Source organism: Balaenoptera ricei, chromosome 15, assembly GCF_028023285.1.
Source record: "Balaenoptera ricei isolate mBalRic1 chromosome 15, mBalRic1.hap2, whole genome shotgun sequence".
NCBI lineage: Eukaryota > Metazoa > Chordata > Mammalia > Artiodactyla > Balaenopteridae > Balaenoptera > Balaenoptera ricei.
The window spans coordinates 89,587,361-89,603,586 of NC_082653.1; the positions used below are offsets into that span (position 1 = coordinate 89,587,361).

The window sequence follows — 16,226 nt, forward strand, 5'->3', positions numbered from 1 at the left end:
GCCTTATTTGGAAATAGGGACTTGGCAGATGGGATTCATTAAGAAAAGGTCATAGTGGGTCAGGGTGGCCCTGAGTCCAGTGACTGGTGTCCTTATAAGAAGAGGGGAATTTGGACACAGACCCGCAGGAGAGGCCATGTGACAACAGAGGCAGAAAAGGGAGTGACCTGGCCACAAGCCACAGAACGCTAAGGATCGACAGCCACGCCCAGAAGCTGGAAGAGGCAGGAAGGACCCTCCAGAAGCCTTCGGGGGAGGCGGTCCTGCGACACCGTGGTTTCTGCTGTGGCCTCCGGAACTGAGGAAGAAGAGCTTCCTGATTCTCTAAGCTGCCCAGGTCGTGATGCTTCCCGACGGCAGCCCGGGACGCTCACGCAGTGTGGACGCATAGGCTTAGAGCTCAACTGTTGTTACGAATTAAGGAACCAGAAATGAACCCACATGTTAATGACATCAAAGACGATGATGGCCACTGCTTTGAGATCCGAGTAGGGACAGTGCAGTGGCCACTCCAGCCACATCTACTGCTGGCCGGTGCCCCTAGGGGCCCTCGGGCACTCTGAGCTTCAGTCTCCTTGTCCACAACAAGGTCTACAGGGTGACAGTGGCCTCCCTGTCTGGGTCCGAGAGGCACTGTGCCTGGCGTGGCGCCCTTTCCTGCACCCACGACCTCGGCCCCATCTGCCTCCAGGCTGGGGGGGTGCCTTCTTTGGGGGCGCCTTTCACTGTCCCCCCAGCTCCTGAGCCCTGGATAACAAGTGCTCAGTAAGCCAGACTCGAAATGACCCATTCCAGACTCACTGAGCCCGGCCTGCGGGGTTTTCCTCCTTTTCTTCTGCTTTGCGAGCAATGCCGGGTCTGTGTAGCACCAGCGACCGGCCCGTCTGCACTGCAGGTGTCGTCCTGCTGCTGGAGTTATTTTCCCCTCAAAGCTACCGCGGGGGCAGGTGTGCTTTCCTTCCCTCCCTGCGTCTGAACACGCTTTGGATCCCAAAACACACACAGCACAGAGGGCGCTGTAGCTCCGGATTCCAAACGCTCAGGAGGCAGCCCAGCTGTTTTGGTGAAGACGGACCGTTAAAGCAGCCTCGCCAGGCCGCGGGGAGCGACGGGTCGCCTGCTGGCAAGTGACCTGAGCAGAAGCGCGGCTGCAGCTCCGTTTCCAGCCTGCGTTCAGCTGTTGCGCCCTAAATAGCCACTGTTCAAGTGCACCAAATATTCCTCATCCCTCGAATGTCTGCAAGTCAAAATTGCAAACTCCAGCACACCCAGACAATCAACGAGCAAGGACTGACTCGGGGAGGGGACTGCAATGGCTCCTGGAGCCCCACCGGTGCTGAACTTACTGTCTTCCTTACCGGAGATACAGAGGTCCCAGAAGGGCAGGGTCCCGAAGCCTCCTGTAATCCAGCCTCGTGCAGCGTAAGGCAACCGAGGCCCAGAGAGGGGAGGGAGTGTTGCAAGGTCACACAGCAAGGATACTCTCTATGGCTAGGCCTCACCTTCTAGGCGCCTCCACGTGCACCTGCTCCCTGCTTGGACCGCCCCCCCCCCCACACACACGGCCCCGCAGGCCACTGGCACCTAGGTCGGAAGCCTTCACTCTCCCAGCCCCGACCACGTCCGTCACCGTGCCCAGGGGGTCTGCCTCTCCCAAGCGTCTCTAAGAGCCACGCTCATCCCCCATCCTCACGCCTCCTCAGGCGCAGACGCCAGCACCTCTCATCTGACAGCCGATAAGCCCTCCCACCCTCCCCACCTCCATCCCCGCATAACGTGGCTGACTGACTCTCCTGGAAAAAATCCAAACATCCAGGCCCAGATGCCCTGCAGAGTCTGGCCCCTGCCCCTCTCCAGCTGCCTGGACTCGTCTCCCCTCGAGTTCTGCGCTCAAACACAGAACTGTCCCACAGAACTTTCTGTGATGCTGGGCGTGTCCAACACGGCACCGCCAGTTACATGCAGCCACTGATGCCTCAGGTGTGGCTGGTGTGACCGAGAGACTAGGTTGTCACTTCATCTCACTTAAATTAACCTCAGTATAAACAGCCACATGATGGAGTCCTCTGCACAACAGCACTGGTCCTCCAGACTGTAGAAGCCACCCGGTCCTGGAATGTGCCGCCTCCTCCAGGCTGGCCTTCTGGCCTGGGGTGGTGTCCACCTGACCGTCACACTTGTGCTCAGGCCTCAGCTGGAGGTCACTTCTGAGAAACCTTCCAGCTGCCTCCCAAGTGCTCACCAGCCCTCAGTCTCCCGTCTGCCGTCAGTGGCTCATTCTCTAGTTTGTTCTGCAGACGTATGTGTAGCACCAACTGAGGACCAGGCCCTGCGCGGTGGGGCAGACACACTGCTCTCCGTCCCGCCCTGAGCAGCAGTGACGGGCCTGAGTCACGACTGCATTCCCTGCGCCTGGCAGGAGGCCAGGCCGGGCTCAGTGTTAGTGGGGTGGCTGAACGCAGATTTCTGCCAGGAGGTGGTCACAGCTAGTGCTATGAGCACACCTGGAAGCTTCCTTTCCAAGAAGCAGGTTGAATCCTGTTGCAAAGCCCGCACACTCCGGTGTATCTGCCCAGCCCCACCCCGACTTGCCAAACACCAGCTCCTCCCGGCTTCCTTCTGTAAACTTGGTGCCCTGCGTCCTAAACCAATCCAATAGAGTTTAGACCTCACATCTCTTCCTACAATGCCTTTGTTGACAGATGGATAAACTGAGTCCCAGTAAGGGGGAATGAATTTACTGGAGGTCACACAACAATGGCCTTGCCAGGCCTGCTGTCTCTGTGGATACACCAATGCTTCTAAACTTCAGCCACACACATCACCTGCACCACTATTACCCAGCATGTACATTTTTCGATATTAAAATCTAAATACTACACCAAAAGTACGAGCAACAACAACATAATAGTTAAATCCAACATCCTCAAAATGAGAAACTTGTGTCTCAAAGGACACCACGTATGTGATAAGGGTCTTATATCCAAAATATATAAAGAACTCTTACAACTTACTAATGGAAAGACAACCAACTAAACAACGGTAAAAGATCTGAACAGACATTTCTCCAAAGAAGATCTAAATGACCAACAAAGACATGAAAAGACACTCGACACCATTAGTCAGTAGAGAACTATGAGTCAGAACCTCAAGGAGACACCATCTCACACACCCACCAGGATGGCAAAGACCAAAAAGGTGGATAAAGACAAGTACTGACGAGCAGCGCGTGGAGACAGCTGGTGGGACTACCCGTTGCACAGCCGCTGAGGAAAAGCGTCTGCAGCTCTTCAAACAGTTACACTTAGTTATGATGTGACCCAGCAATTCCACTCCCAGGCATACAGCCGGGAGAAATGAAAACGTATGTCCACCCAAAAACCTGTACATGAATGTTCATACAGCATTATTCATACAGCCAAAAAGTGGAAATAACTCAAATGCCCATTAACGGATGAAAGTACAAGTAAAATGTGGTCCATCCACACTGTAGGGTATTGTTCGGCCACAGAAAGGAAGGAAGCTCTGACACCGCCCACAACGTGGATGAACCTTGAACACATGATGCTCAGTGAGAGACGCAGACACAAAGAATCAGATAGTGTGTGATTCTGTTTACGTGAAACTCCAAGATGGGCAAGTCCACAGAGACAGAAAGTAGGCTAGTGGTCGTCCAGGCCTGGAGGCAGGGCAACATCGGACAAGGTTTTTTTCTGGAGTAACGAAAAGGTTCTAAAATTGTGGTGATGGATGCACCGTTCCGTGAATATACTGAAAGCTATTGAATTGTAGACTTTAAGTGGCTGAATTATGAAATATGTAAATTACATCTTGATAAAGCTGTTAAAAAATCTTACTTTAACACTAAAGCAAGAATACTCAGCAACTCACGGGCTAATGTGCTATTTAAATATTTTTCAACGTCTATTAAAAATATATACCCATTAAACTTTAAATGGTGGGGCTTCCCTGGTGGCACGGTGGTTAAGAATCCGCCTGCCAATGCAAGGGACACAGGTTCGAGGCCTGGTCCGGGAAGATCCCACATGTCGCGGAGCAACTAGGCCCGCACGCCACAGCTACCGAAGCCCGCACTCTAGAGCCCGCGAGCCACAGCTACTGAAGCCCGCGCGCGCCTAGAGCCTGCGCACAGCAACGAAGACCCAACGCAGCCAAAAACAAAAATAAATAAATTTAAAAAAAAAAACAACTTTAAATGGTCATGCACATACCACGTAAATTACACTCTGCAGGCCCCCCAGGTTCTACCTCCCACCTCAGGGCTGTTCCTCTCTAGATGCTCTCAGCATACATCCTTCAAGATCTCAGAGGAAAAATACTACCACCTAATTAATTCAGAATCTTCAACTTACAAAGCTCTGGGCGCACCTGGAGACGACTTACTGGACTGTGGACAATACACCACGAAGACGGGGGGCCTGTGTGGCCGACGGGGCAACAAAGACATTGTGGTTTTCGGCTATTGTCCCGGATTCCTGCCAGGGAGGGGTCCAGGCCCACCTGTCACCTGGCCGTCCATGCAGCATCCGAGCTCGACCCTGCCTGGCACACCCTCCTCCCCGCACAGCTCCATACTCACTGTTGCGACATCAAGAGGCCTGGAAGGGGCCCCTCTACTCCAGCTACAGTCTGAGAGGGCACAGAGGAGCCCACGGTGGCCAGAAAGTTCTATGAGGAGCCCCCTCCCCTCCAGAACCTTCCCCAAGGAGCCCACGTGCAGCCTAGGCCTCACCTTGCCCAAATCACCCCTCATGAATGTTGGGGTTCTGTGTGAACGTTGGGGTTCTGTCCTGTGTGAACCAGGCTGGCCGTCCACCCTGGTCACGGATAGCTGCTCCTTCTGGGGGGGCCCATGCCCTGGAGCTCTGCCGCAGTCCCCACCTAGCCCAGCAGCCCCACATGACCTGAATGGCCTCATGGGCTTTTGGGGGTACAACTCATGCTTTAAAAACAATGAACCGTCTCAACAGTGCAAAAATGGCCCTGTTTGAAACTAACCAAAGATGGCAAACAACCTCGGCCCGTGCGGGACAAGCAAGTGCCAGGACCATCAGAGTGGACACCACAAGCCACAGGTGCTCATTTCGGGAGTAGCCTGGCTTCCAAACGTTCCTTCTCCACCATCCCCACAGTTTTCAGATGCCACTGAGGGGTTCACTTTGATTTTTGTAGCACAGTTTCTATTTTATCTAGAATAGGGATCAGGGGTCAAATCAGCTGACCCACTAGTTTTAGAAATAAAGTTTTACGGGCACGGCTATGCGCATTCACAGACATAGAGTCTGGCTGCTCTCGGGCGAGGAGAGCAGAGCTGAGAGGCTGAGACACAGATCACACGACCTGCGCACTCCCGACCACAGCCCCCCACACCTGACCCCCACCGGCCCGGCACTTACTTCATGGGTTTGAACAGTGCTTGCCCGTAGTTCTGGAAGGTCATGATGAGCTTGAGTTGTGTGCCCCCCGACTTCATGGCTGCAATAGGAGGGAAAGAATACAGGGTCACCTGCTGCCTCGGGGCAGGCCCGTGAGCTTGATGATGCACTGCTCCAGGGTCTGGGGGGACCCCTGGGTAGCGGTGACCTGAGGCTGTGGGGTTAGGTCGGGGTATGGGTGCAAATGTGAGGGTTGTGGCAGTGGAGTGGTGAGGGTCCGCGACCAAGGCCTGGGGCAGGCAGATGTTTCAGGGTCAGGAAGCGCCAACCAGGGGCCAGAGCAGCCGTGCTAAGGAGGGTGGACGGGGCCTGGGAAAATGGGCTGACGGCAGAGGTGGTGGGAGGGTGCCACACTGGAGGGTTGGGTCTGCGGTGGCCCCAGCTGGCGCCCTAGATGGTGTTTCCGCTTGCCCCGACCTCGGCCCCCTCTGTTGAAGGGGGCTCAGCACACCCACCCAGCCTCCCCCATGGGGCTGGGGCCAGGGCTGAGACCCACTGGTCGGTGCCTCAGGGGACTCAGGTGAGCACGGGACGCGTTGCACCCTCTCCCGGGGTTGCTCTCGTGGTGACCGGGGTCACGCTAGTGAAGCACCTGGAACAGCGTCGGGCATGTTCAGGTCAGCGGACTTCAGGGGCGAGAGAGGCAGGACCTCAAGGTCCAAGTTCCCAGATGTCTCAGGGGCTGCAGGGCTCCATGGGTGCCGCGGCCAGACCTGTCCTCCAGGTCCCCGGCCACCTGCCTGGCTCCTGCTGCCAGGTCAGCAGCTCCATCTGAAGGGGCCCTGGACTCAGCATCGGAGACAGCGTGACCCAGGTCTGTGGGTGAAGCTCCCCGAGCCTGTACCCTCCCCATTCCTAACAAGATCCCTGACCCGCATTTGGATGGGCCACCCTGACTTTAAATGAATGAACTCCGTCTTCTGGAGACTGGTGGACCACACAGACACCTCTGTGTGGGAGGTGCTGCCAGGTGCCAGCAGGGCCAATGACGTTGTGCCCTCGGCCTCGGCCAGTTCACCTGTGAAGTAGGACCAACGTCTGTCCTTAGGGGTCACGGTCAGGACGCTGGTCCAGCTGTTTTCACAGCCCCTGCCTTGATTTAAGGGTCAGAAGAAGCGAGGCCTGGCCCAAGGATGGCTCAGATTTGGAGAATGTGACACCAGGAGCAGCTGGGTTCTCTGTTCTCCCCGCCACCCCACAGCCACGGAGAAAGGCGAGAGCGCGTCCATTTACAGGCACTGAGGGGCCAGCCCCGTGGGCACCTGCCCCACGTAAGCCTGTGCTCCGGCCTGGGTCCTCGGCCCAACTCAGGGGTGCGGCCCAGACTTCAGTGCGTGACACAGGCCCCAGGATGTCTGAGAAGCAACAGCTTCCAGCCTGGAGTACGACTGACGCCGTGATTTGCTACAATCCAGCGCACCCCTCCTGGGGGAGTTCTGCTTCTTGAAAGGGAAACCACAGCACTGCCCCAGGTGGAAACCAGCTCCCGCCCTGGACTTAGACGGAGCCCAGCCGGAACACACGCCTGCTGGATTCCGGAGCCGTGGCTGCCAACAGTTCAAAATGGAGAAAGCAAGCGCTGGGGGGTGCAGCTGGGTCAGCACCGCACAGGCTTTGTTTTTGACCTTCAACCCGACAGCGGAGAGAGATGAGGAGGAACTCAGCTATTCACCACCTTCTCCGGGTCCCCTGGGGTGGCCTTTGTCCTTCCTCCAGGATGACTGAAGGCCCCTCCGGCCCTGGGCTTGGGCGTCCAGCTTACTGGGCATTTTCAGTTCCCTTCCTCCGGGTCAGTCGAGCCAGGCTCCTGGGACTGGGGCCCGAAGCGGTGGTGTCCCCGGGGTAGGAGGGGGACTGCAGCCTTTCTGGGCCCAGAGCCACCTTCCTGAGGAGCCCACTCATTAGGCAGGGCGGCCCTACGGCCCCCAGGGCTGCTGTCCTAGCAGGTCAGTGAGCGCCCAGGACTTCTGTCCTGTGGAGCCGTCTCCACTGCTCAGCACCCCCATTGGCTTTGTCCTGATCTGGATGAGCAACTGTGGGGTCTGTGCTTCAGGCCAGAGGCTGCCCGAATCCTCTCCTGCTGAGTGACTTCTTTTTAAGTAACTCCAAGTACAGAGTAGTTAATTGTGTCGTTTATTCTTTGCATCCATGGTTGTGCACAATAGTGATTTAATTATCAACACTATCACTGGCCCAGCCAAAGCCTCCGCAGGCCTGGCTTCAGGGTCCCGAGGCTCTTTAAAGGCGGCTAATAGCCATTACCAAGCAGCCGGGAGCCCAGCTCTAAAGAAATCTCCGCTGGCCACATGCGTTTTGTGAGTGGATCAAGGGGTCTGAACGGGAGCCTTGACGGAACTGTTCTGAGGGAAAGCATCGGGGGCCTCGCAGGACCCGTTCTCATCGCCACACCATTTCTGGGCTCATGTTCCAAGACTGAAGTGACCGCTTGGGTCCAGACACAGTCCAGAGCTGGGGGCAGAGATGTGTTGACCGTGGGCAAGCCTGCCCTCCCGGAAGCCTGTTCCCTGATTTGCAGGATGGGGTTGGGAGATCGGCTGGATTTCTAGCTCTTCTTCCATTTTAAGCTCAAAAGGATGGCGCTGCTGAACCCTGACTCCCAAGGCAGGTTCCCGGCTCCCATGGGGCCTCCGAGGGCTGCGCCCCCCCAGGTCGCAGCAGTGCCAGGGGCGGGGCCTCCAGCAGCAGACAGCTCTTGTCCAGGGACCCCGGTCTGCAAACCCACCCAGTGGCTCTGCTAAGCCAAGGGCCCAGTCAGAGGCTGCTGTCTCAGCAGCTGGGTGTTCAACAAAAACGACCAGCTGGATGTGGGGGCAGACACCCCCGAGAAGGCGTGCATCCCCGGGGACGCCTGCAGCCTGGCTGGGCCAGCCCCTCTCCTGCTCCCCGCCCAGCAGGATCCTGGGCCTGGACACTTGCAGCCATGCTCCCGGAGGCTGCACTGGGCTCCAGGTGAGAAGATGTCCTGCTTCCTCAGGAAGAGGGCCTCCTCTCAAGTGTGAACTTGCTGGGAGCACCTCCAGGCACCTCCAGGCCCAAGGCCGCACATAGCGGGGCTGAGCGTCCGGTCGAGGCCTTCAGCAGGCTCCAGCTTGCCCAGTGCTGGCCGCCCCACGCAGAGGTGACCAGCGGGGACGCTGCCTAGCCTCTGCTCCTACCTCTTCCTCTTCCTCTTCCTCACCAAAACCTCTCAACAGCCCCGTGAGGCAGGTTTCACGGGTCCACACCCGTCTTCAAAATCTCTGGAGCAGAAGTGTTCAGGGGTTTTAAAAATTTCAGATGACAAGAGTTGCAGGTGGTGTATCCATCCCCCAGATTCTGTAGCCCTGAGCGGGTCGGGGGAGAACCCCGGAATTAAATGCACTCCATGGGAACATTCACTCCAAGTGAGAAAAACAAGGGCTTATAAACAGTTTCTCATTTTAGGTTTTGCCTCCATGTCCATTCATGTTGGGTCGGGTTTTGCTGTCAAATGGGTTATGATTTCAGATCTGCAAGCTGGAGATTACAGGGTCGAGGATATGACCACCTCTGTGATCCACAGGAGACGCGGGGAGGTCCACAGAAGTTAACCCATCTGCCCAGAGTCACGCTGACTCGTGACTGGGGCAGCTAGGACACACCAGGCCTGCTGTTCGCTGTGGGTGATGACACCCGGTCCCATCAAGTCAACCTTACCATGCTCATCAGGCACCCGTGAATGCCAGCCTGGGCTCTGACCGGCCCACGGCCCCAAGGAACATGCTCCATTAGGACCAGCTAGGCCAGGGTAAGTCCAGCGGGTGAGATCAGCTCAAACAGCCCACAGGACACAGATGGGCAGGCACTCACCCCAGGTCACCCTGCCAGGCGCAGAGCAAGCCAGAACTCTGGGACGTCAGGCAGCCTAGGCACCATTGCCCAGGACAGTTGGACCAAAGGGGGTGGGGGTGCCCCAAGGCCAGGCCCCCGGCAGAACAGGGGAGGAGGGTGCCCAGGGCGGGCAAAGCTGCCTGTGAACCCCCGAGGCCTGTCCTCTGCCTCCAGCGGCTCCCTGGGCTCCTGGGCTCTGCTCTCTGCACAGGGCAACGTCCAGTGAGAGCTGGGAGGCTGTCTGTCCCCTGAGGGGTATGGTGAGCCCGGCTGGCCTGTGGGATCCTTGCAGCCCTGCCCCTAACCAAGACCCTGCACAAAGCCCGAGGTAATACTCTACAAGCCTGGGTGCACTGTCCATCTTCTTGACATAAGATGCAATGTGCCTGAGCCCACTTGACAGATGGGACACCGGGGCAGACAGCAGCCTGCAAGCATGAATGCTGCACTTCCCTAAACCCTAATTTTAAAACGCTGTTGTCATTTTCCCGAAAGGCCCACGCTCCCTGCCCCCTTCCATCACGAAAGCCTTCGCCCCATTCAAGACCTGGTCCTCCCAGGTGGAGGTCACCTCCTCGCTAATCACTCTCGACTTTATCTGTCCGTCAGCATGTGCAGGTCAGGATGCAGCAGAAGCTTGTTGAGGCTGGATTCACCCCCAACTCCCACTGCCCAGAAAGGGGCCCTGAGATGCAGGAGGTGCTCAAGAGAATCCACTGAACAGATGACAAACGGTCATCGCATTGGATGTTTCTCTAACAGCCTCGTCTACTCAGGAGAGAAGGGGACACCCCAGCTGTGGCCTCTCCCATGCGGTCCTCGTCGTCCACACGGATTGCCTTCCAGCACAGGAGGAGGGCTGGGTGGGGCTGGGGGCCGGGAGGCACTCAGATTCCTCCTGGGCAGCAAGAAGGAGGGGAGACCACCGTCGTGCCCCGGCGAGTTCTCTCTCAGGGTGAACAACTATACGCTAGGGAGAGGGTGGTGCTGGCAAACAGCTCAGCGCCGGGCGGAGACACCCAACACAGCCTCTAAAGAGCTCTGGAAACCCAGGCGCCAGCCTCGCAGGCAACCCCCAGCTCCCTGGCCTCAGCCCAGGTTAGCAGAGCCCTTTCAGCCTCAGGATGGCCCAGACACCAGTAAGACAGTGCCTGGAACCCCCTGCTCCCAGCACTCAAGCTCCTGGGGCCTCCCTCCGCCCTACGCGCCTCCTGGGACTGCTCCTCCCACCCAGGGCCTCTGCCCACCCCCTCTGCCCTTGGAGCTACTAGTGACTAATCGGGACCTTCACAAACAATTGCCTGCAGGCCTGAGAACAATGGCATCCAACCTCCACACTCAGAAACCACTCCCGACACATTTTCCTGAAATCAGTAACTGGATGCCCTGAAACTTCTGATTCAGCAGATCCCAAAGTACTCAGAGATGTCTCCTCCGAACTACTCAGTGTATGGGGCTCTGCCCTGGATAGAGTTGAGCCCTTGTCACTCCCCGCCCACACAAATCCCAGGAGCACCTGGTGGGCTCTGAGGCAGAGCCTCCCCAGACAACCAGAAGATGCTGAGCTCTCCAAGGCGTCTCCCTGCAGCTGCCAGGGGTGCCTCTTCTTAACCCGCGGTGGGGACCCGTGGTGCGCCCCCCACAACAGAACAACAGGACTGGCCGGGCGGCATCTTGCCCTGCCTTGCTCATCTTGCAACAGCAGAAAGCAGCCTCCCGCTGCCCCCAAATACCGACAGCATCGAAGGCCTGCAGGTGCCTCCTCTGGGAAGGCTGCCAGTATAACTCGCCCACGAGGTGATGCTCCAGCAAGGAGAGCTGGCCGGGCAGGGAGGGCACCTACCAACACTGGTGATCTTCTGGGCGCCGAGGTCACGCAGCAGGGCCTCCACCGCTGGGTTGTGCCGAGAGTACAACTCATAGCGGTTGATGCCGATGTGGAATTTGAGCCAGTTGGGATAGGAGTCCACGGCCGCGTCCCCCGTGGGTAGGAATTCATCCTCAGGACCTTCGTGTGGCCTGCACAAATGAAGGTGACCCAGGTCAACAGGGAAAGAACAGAACAGCAAGGTCTCGAGATGGATGGGGGAGTTGGCATCGATGCCAAGGTTTTCACCTTGAATCCAAACAAATATAGATTTATTCAGAGGTGCCTCTACTCAAACACGACCCTGCGACGGCCGCACTTTTTCTGTGGCTGTTGTTCCACCAACTAACAATATATTTGAAGGCCTGTAATTCTCACTTACCCTTGGGAGACGCCACAGACAGCTATAACTAAAGCAGACCAAACCCAGACCGTCAGCGCTAGGCCCCGCCGCGTCTGTCCCAGGGTCACTGAAACAGCCTGACAAGCATGATGTCAGCCTGGGGTGCGAGGGGCTGCCGGCTTCCTGGGGGCAGATGAACCCAGTGTGGCGGAAACCTTCGCTGGGTGCTCTGCTTTGGGGCAGCAATGATTCAAAAGGCTAAATTTGATTTTCAGGAAGCAGCCTTGGGTGGGGAGAGAGGAAAGTGGCACTCACTCCAGCTGAGGCCCAAATCGAGGACCTGCTGCCAACATGGCCCATCCTTGTCTCTTGAGCCAAAGGGCCAGTCTGGGGGAGGACAGGCCCTGTTTGATGCTGGAGGTAAAAGCGGAACTTGTCTAAGCGCTAATTCACCTACAAGTGAGGCCTTTTCAGCCCCACGTTCTGCCCACAACGGACACGATGGGCTCCGAGAAGTTGCCCAAGGGCCCCATGCCTGACCAGTGGCTCTGGGCTGTCTCTCCTGCAAAGGGGCCCAGGCCCAGCACACTGCTCTGCCTCTCACATTTCTGAGCATTTCCGTGAACCTGGCCAGCAGACAAAGCTCAGAGGCCACGGAACACCTTGGTGTGTTTAGACAGAAAACACTGGGTCTGGTCCAACTGCAAAGGAGAAAGGATTTTTGAGATGTTTTGGAAACCTGGCCTTTCCCCTCTGTTGCTTGTGTAACCTTTGCAGGTACTTATTTATCCTGGCCTTGCTGTTGGTTAATATTTCACCACCCAGGGCGGCAGCATCTGCTTATTTTGATCTGTGTGGCTGAGGAGGGCCTTGGGGGAGGAGTTTAAACCAGGACAGTTTAAAGAGATGCTCCTGGGGGCTGCTACTCGCCTCTTAGGAAGCTGTCACCCCCTTGCAGCCTGGGCGGGGGCAGAACCCCCTGGTTATGCCTCACGGGGGCCAGCATGCCCCTCTGCTAATTTTTTCTCAGGGGCTGGTTTACAAGGCTCATTAGGCCTCTCCAGACCTTCCCGACATGTCCACCAGAGCGGTGTTGCCACGCACCGGCAGGCAGCAGCTTCCCAAGGAAGCACCTTCACTCACTGCCTGAGTCCCTTTGTGAGCCTGTGACCAGGGCCTTGCAGGCCAGCACTGCTTTCCTGCAAATGCAGAGCTGACTCTTCCCGGCTCCTGCCTGCCATGTCTGCCTTCCAGGCCAGTGGCCACAGGAAACAGCTCCCAAACCACCCAGCAGCCCTTCTCAGGGAGGCAGTCATTCTGGAGACAAAGGCAGTGCCCAGAGCCTGCACGCTGCCCGCCCCGCAAAGCTCCCCTTCCTGCGGCCTCTGCCATGGGGTCCACGCCCTCTGTGAGTCTCTGACCCTGAGCCTCTTTACACAGCGCCTGGGATGTGCAAGGGCACTTTCTGGGAAGGGGCACTGGGGTGGATCTTTATTCTCACGGGGCGCATGGCTGCCTTGGGGGTCGGGCCTGCCAGCACCCACCTCAGCAGCCGCAGCCCCACTCACCAGTCTGGGTTCTCTGCTGCCGCCGCCTTGGGGTTGAACCTGATGTCGCTGTTCACGTTGAAGAGGACGTCGTCCTCCGTTAGCGGCGGAATGGCTACCTGGTACAGTGGGTGCTGGAACAGCCTGGCCAGGAGGGAGCCGTCCCCGCTCGGGCCGGGGGGCGGCACAGGTCCACGCGGACCGGGGTCTCTGAGCAGCGGCCGGTGAGCGGAGTCTAAGGGTCGCAGGGCGCCGGGATCCTGCCCCGGCAAGGCACCCTCGGCCGGTTCGGCTGCGGGTGGCAGTTTCTCAAGCGAGTGGGACGTGAGGTTGGAGGAAGGGTCGGAGCTGAAGTCCTGCAGGATGCGCAGTGTGTGCTTGTTGGGCCAGCCCGCGTCGCCGGCGGCGGAGGCTGCAGCCGGGGGCTCCCCCGGGCGTCCGCGCGCCTGGGCCCAGCCGGGTGCCGCCGCCTCGGCCGCGGGCTGCGCGCAGGAGCAGCCGGGTTCCCCCGAGGGCTGCGCTCCGCTCCGCTCCAGCTTGGGCAGCAGATCCAGCACGATGTGCAGCGCGCAGGCCACCAGGAACGCCATCAGGATGAGCACGCGGAACCTGCGCACCAGGATCATCTTCATGGCCCGGCGGGCGAGCGGGGCCTGGAACTCCGGGCGCCCCCAGAGCGCGCTCCGCCCGTGCCCTTCTAGTCTTGGCTTGGCACGAACGCGGTGCCGCGGCGCGGATCAAGGTCCATCTGGCGTCGGCCAGCTACTCGTCCCGGGGCTGTCCCACGCGTAGGGCGCCCACCGCCAAAGCGCCCGCTCGCCGGGCCATTTCGGGGCCGTTCCCTCTCGCCTCTCCGGAGCGGCCGCGCCCTCAGCCGGCCGGGCCCAGCGGCCCTCGTCCGCGAAGCTGGGGGCGCAGCTCGGGGAGGCCCCGCGCACGTAGCGGCCCGCTTGGGTCTCCGGGGCCGCGGCCGCGCTCATCAGGCGCTCAGGGGCCGGACACTTAGGCCCATCCCGGCCAAGGCGCGGCGGCCTGGGGTGGGGGTGGGGGGTGGCGGCGACCGCGCGGCGCAATCCGATCCGAGGCTCGGCGCAGTCTCTTGCGCTGCTCCGTGGGCCGCGCTAGGCGCCGGGCCGGCCGGGCGGAGAAGGGGCGGCTCCTTCGGGCAGGGCTCGGTTCTCTCACGCTGCGGCCCGCAGGCGGGGACCTGGAGGGGAATGAGGGCGCAGGACCGCGGGGACCGAGGAGGGGGCGGGAGCGGGGGGTGGCGCACGGAGCGTCCGGCGAAGTCCCCGGGCAGGTGCACCGGCCGTCCCCGGAGCGCAGCCCCCGCACAGCCGAGCCTCTCCCCGGGCGGTCAGATATCCGAGCGCCGCGGAGCCGCCCCCCGCGTCAGCGCCCGCAGATTGGCGGAGCCGCAGCCCCGCGAGCCCGGGCCTACGCTGCTCCCTCTGTTTTCTCCTCCCCTCGGCCGCGCCCCGCGATGCTCTGCAGCTCCCGGCCCGCTAAAGGGAGGGCGCTTTCTTCCCGCGGTTTGACCAGAGAAGACAGAGAGGAAAGCAGACGGCGCTGATCCCGCGCTGCGGGTTCTGCCGAGAAGGGCTCCCCGGCCTGGCTGCCGCGCCCAGGACCTCGGCCCGCCCGGGGCAAGCCGCCGCCAGCTGCAGCCTCTCGGCTCCTCCCCGATAAGCCGAGGGCCAGAACCCAGGCCAAGTCCCTCCCCGGAGGCGCTGGGCGTCTGCGCCGCCGGATGAGCTCCCTCTGGGCGGCGACCTTATGCCCCACGCCCCCGCCTCGGGCGGGTGCCGCGCCCCAGGCGGCCGGCGAAGGGGAGGAGGAGGGGGCGTTGGGGTCGCCACCGCTGGAGACGATGAGAGGAGCGGGGTGTTGGCCCAAACCCGGAGGGGAGGCCCGCACCGGGGCGAGGCTCTTGCACGCTGGGGCCCCATCCCACCTCGAGGGGACCACGCCTGCGCCTTAACTATGGCGGCGCCGGCGCCCCAGTTAGAATTCGCTTGGCACAGAGAGGTGCCCGGTGTGTGCGAGAGGTGACACCTCCCTCGCTTTGGGCGGGACTCTGTGTGTGTGTGTGTGTGTGTGTGTGTGTGTATCAATTGGCCTCGCCAGATGCGCAAAATTGGCCACCTACAGCCAGGGGCGCGGTACTTCTGTGCCCACACAGCTTCTGGACCCCCAGCCCCCAATAGGGAATATTTTTTTAAATTTTATTTATTTAATTTATTTATTTTTGACCGCGTTAGGTCTTTGTTGCTGCACACAGGCTTTCTCCAGTTGTGGCGAGCGGGGGCTACTCTTTGTTGAGGTGCATGGGCTTCTCATTGCAGTGGCTTCTCTTGTTGCCGGGTTCGGGCTCTAGGTGCGCGTGCTTCAGTAGTTGTGGCCCACGGGCTTAGTTGCTCTGTGGCATGTGAGGTCTTCCCGGACCAGGGCTGGAACCCGTGTCCCCTGCATTGGCAGGCGGATTCTTAACCACTGAGCCACCAGGGAAGCCCCCCAGTAGGGAATACTAATGTGCATTTCCGCCTAAAGTCATAGTTGGGAAGGTAAGTGAACCTGGCCAAAGGAGACGTCACAAACACACCTACCACCAGGCTCACTGCCCCCTGCCCTTCAGGGGCTGCAAGTTTCCAAGGACGAAGCCTCTCTGGCAGGACTGAGGGGAGGCCAGTCTCTGGTGGGAGACCTGGGGTGGGACCCCTAGTCTCCCATTGACTGTACTGGCTTCTCAGGACTGCAGTTTTCTCCTGCATGAATTCAGGGTCCATTTTCCCTGAGACTCACCATTGAATCTCAGTGCCTGGCCCAGTGCCTGACATTCAGAAGGCGCCCATTAGATACCTGGGGTGAAGGAGGGGAGTCCCAGCCCAGCAAGTCAGTGAAATAGATGTTTCTGAGGCCATCTGAAGTAAGTGAAGGGCTGGGCCCTCCTGGAACTGGATCTGGAGGATGTGTTGGGGCCAGGGCCGGGGGTGGGTGGGGACCAGAGGGTGAAGGTGGATTTGACTGGAAATGGAGCATTTGGGGGCATTTTCATCCCCTGGAGATGGAGCTCCTCCCTCCCTCCCTCTCACACTGACAGCACCATTTGTGTGCAGAAGAGGTAACTTTGGACAGGGTTACTC

At 59.2% G+C, this 16,226-nt stretch overlaps 1 protein-coding gene across 2 annotated transcripts in view; it reads right to left on the reverse strand.

Annotated features, from left to right (window-relative positions):
- The window catches only part of FAM20C (FAM20C golgi associated secretory pathway kinase), a 38,610-nt gene extending 23,856 nt beyond the window's left edge, over nt 1-14,754 (reverse strand). The window contains exons 1-3 of one of the 2 annotated variants that reach the window (XM_059896532.1): nt 13,105-14,754; nt 11,170-11,345; nt 5,418-5,496 (exon numbers count right to left, since the gene is read on the reverse strand). In XM_059896532.1, coding sequence (XP_059752515.1) covers nt 5,418-5,496; nt 11,170-11,345; nt 13,105-13,715 — 866 coding nt within the window. In that variant the 5' untranslated portion in view covers nt 13,716-14,754. The remainder of the gene's footprint in view (nt 1-5,417; nt 5,497-11,169; nt 11,346-13,104) is intronic. The other variant, XM_059896533.1, reaches the window with a different exon arrangement.
- Between the last annotated feature and the right edge of the window lie 1,472 nt (nt 14,755-16,226).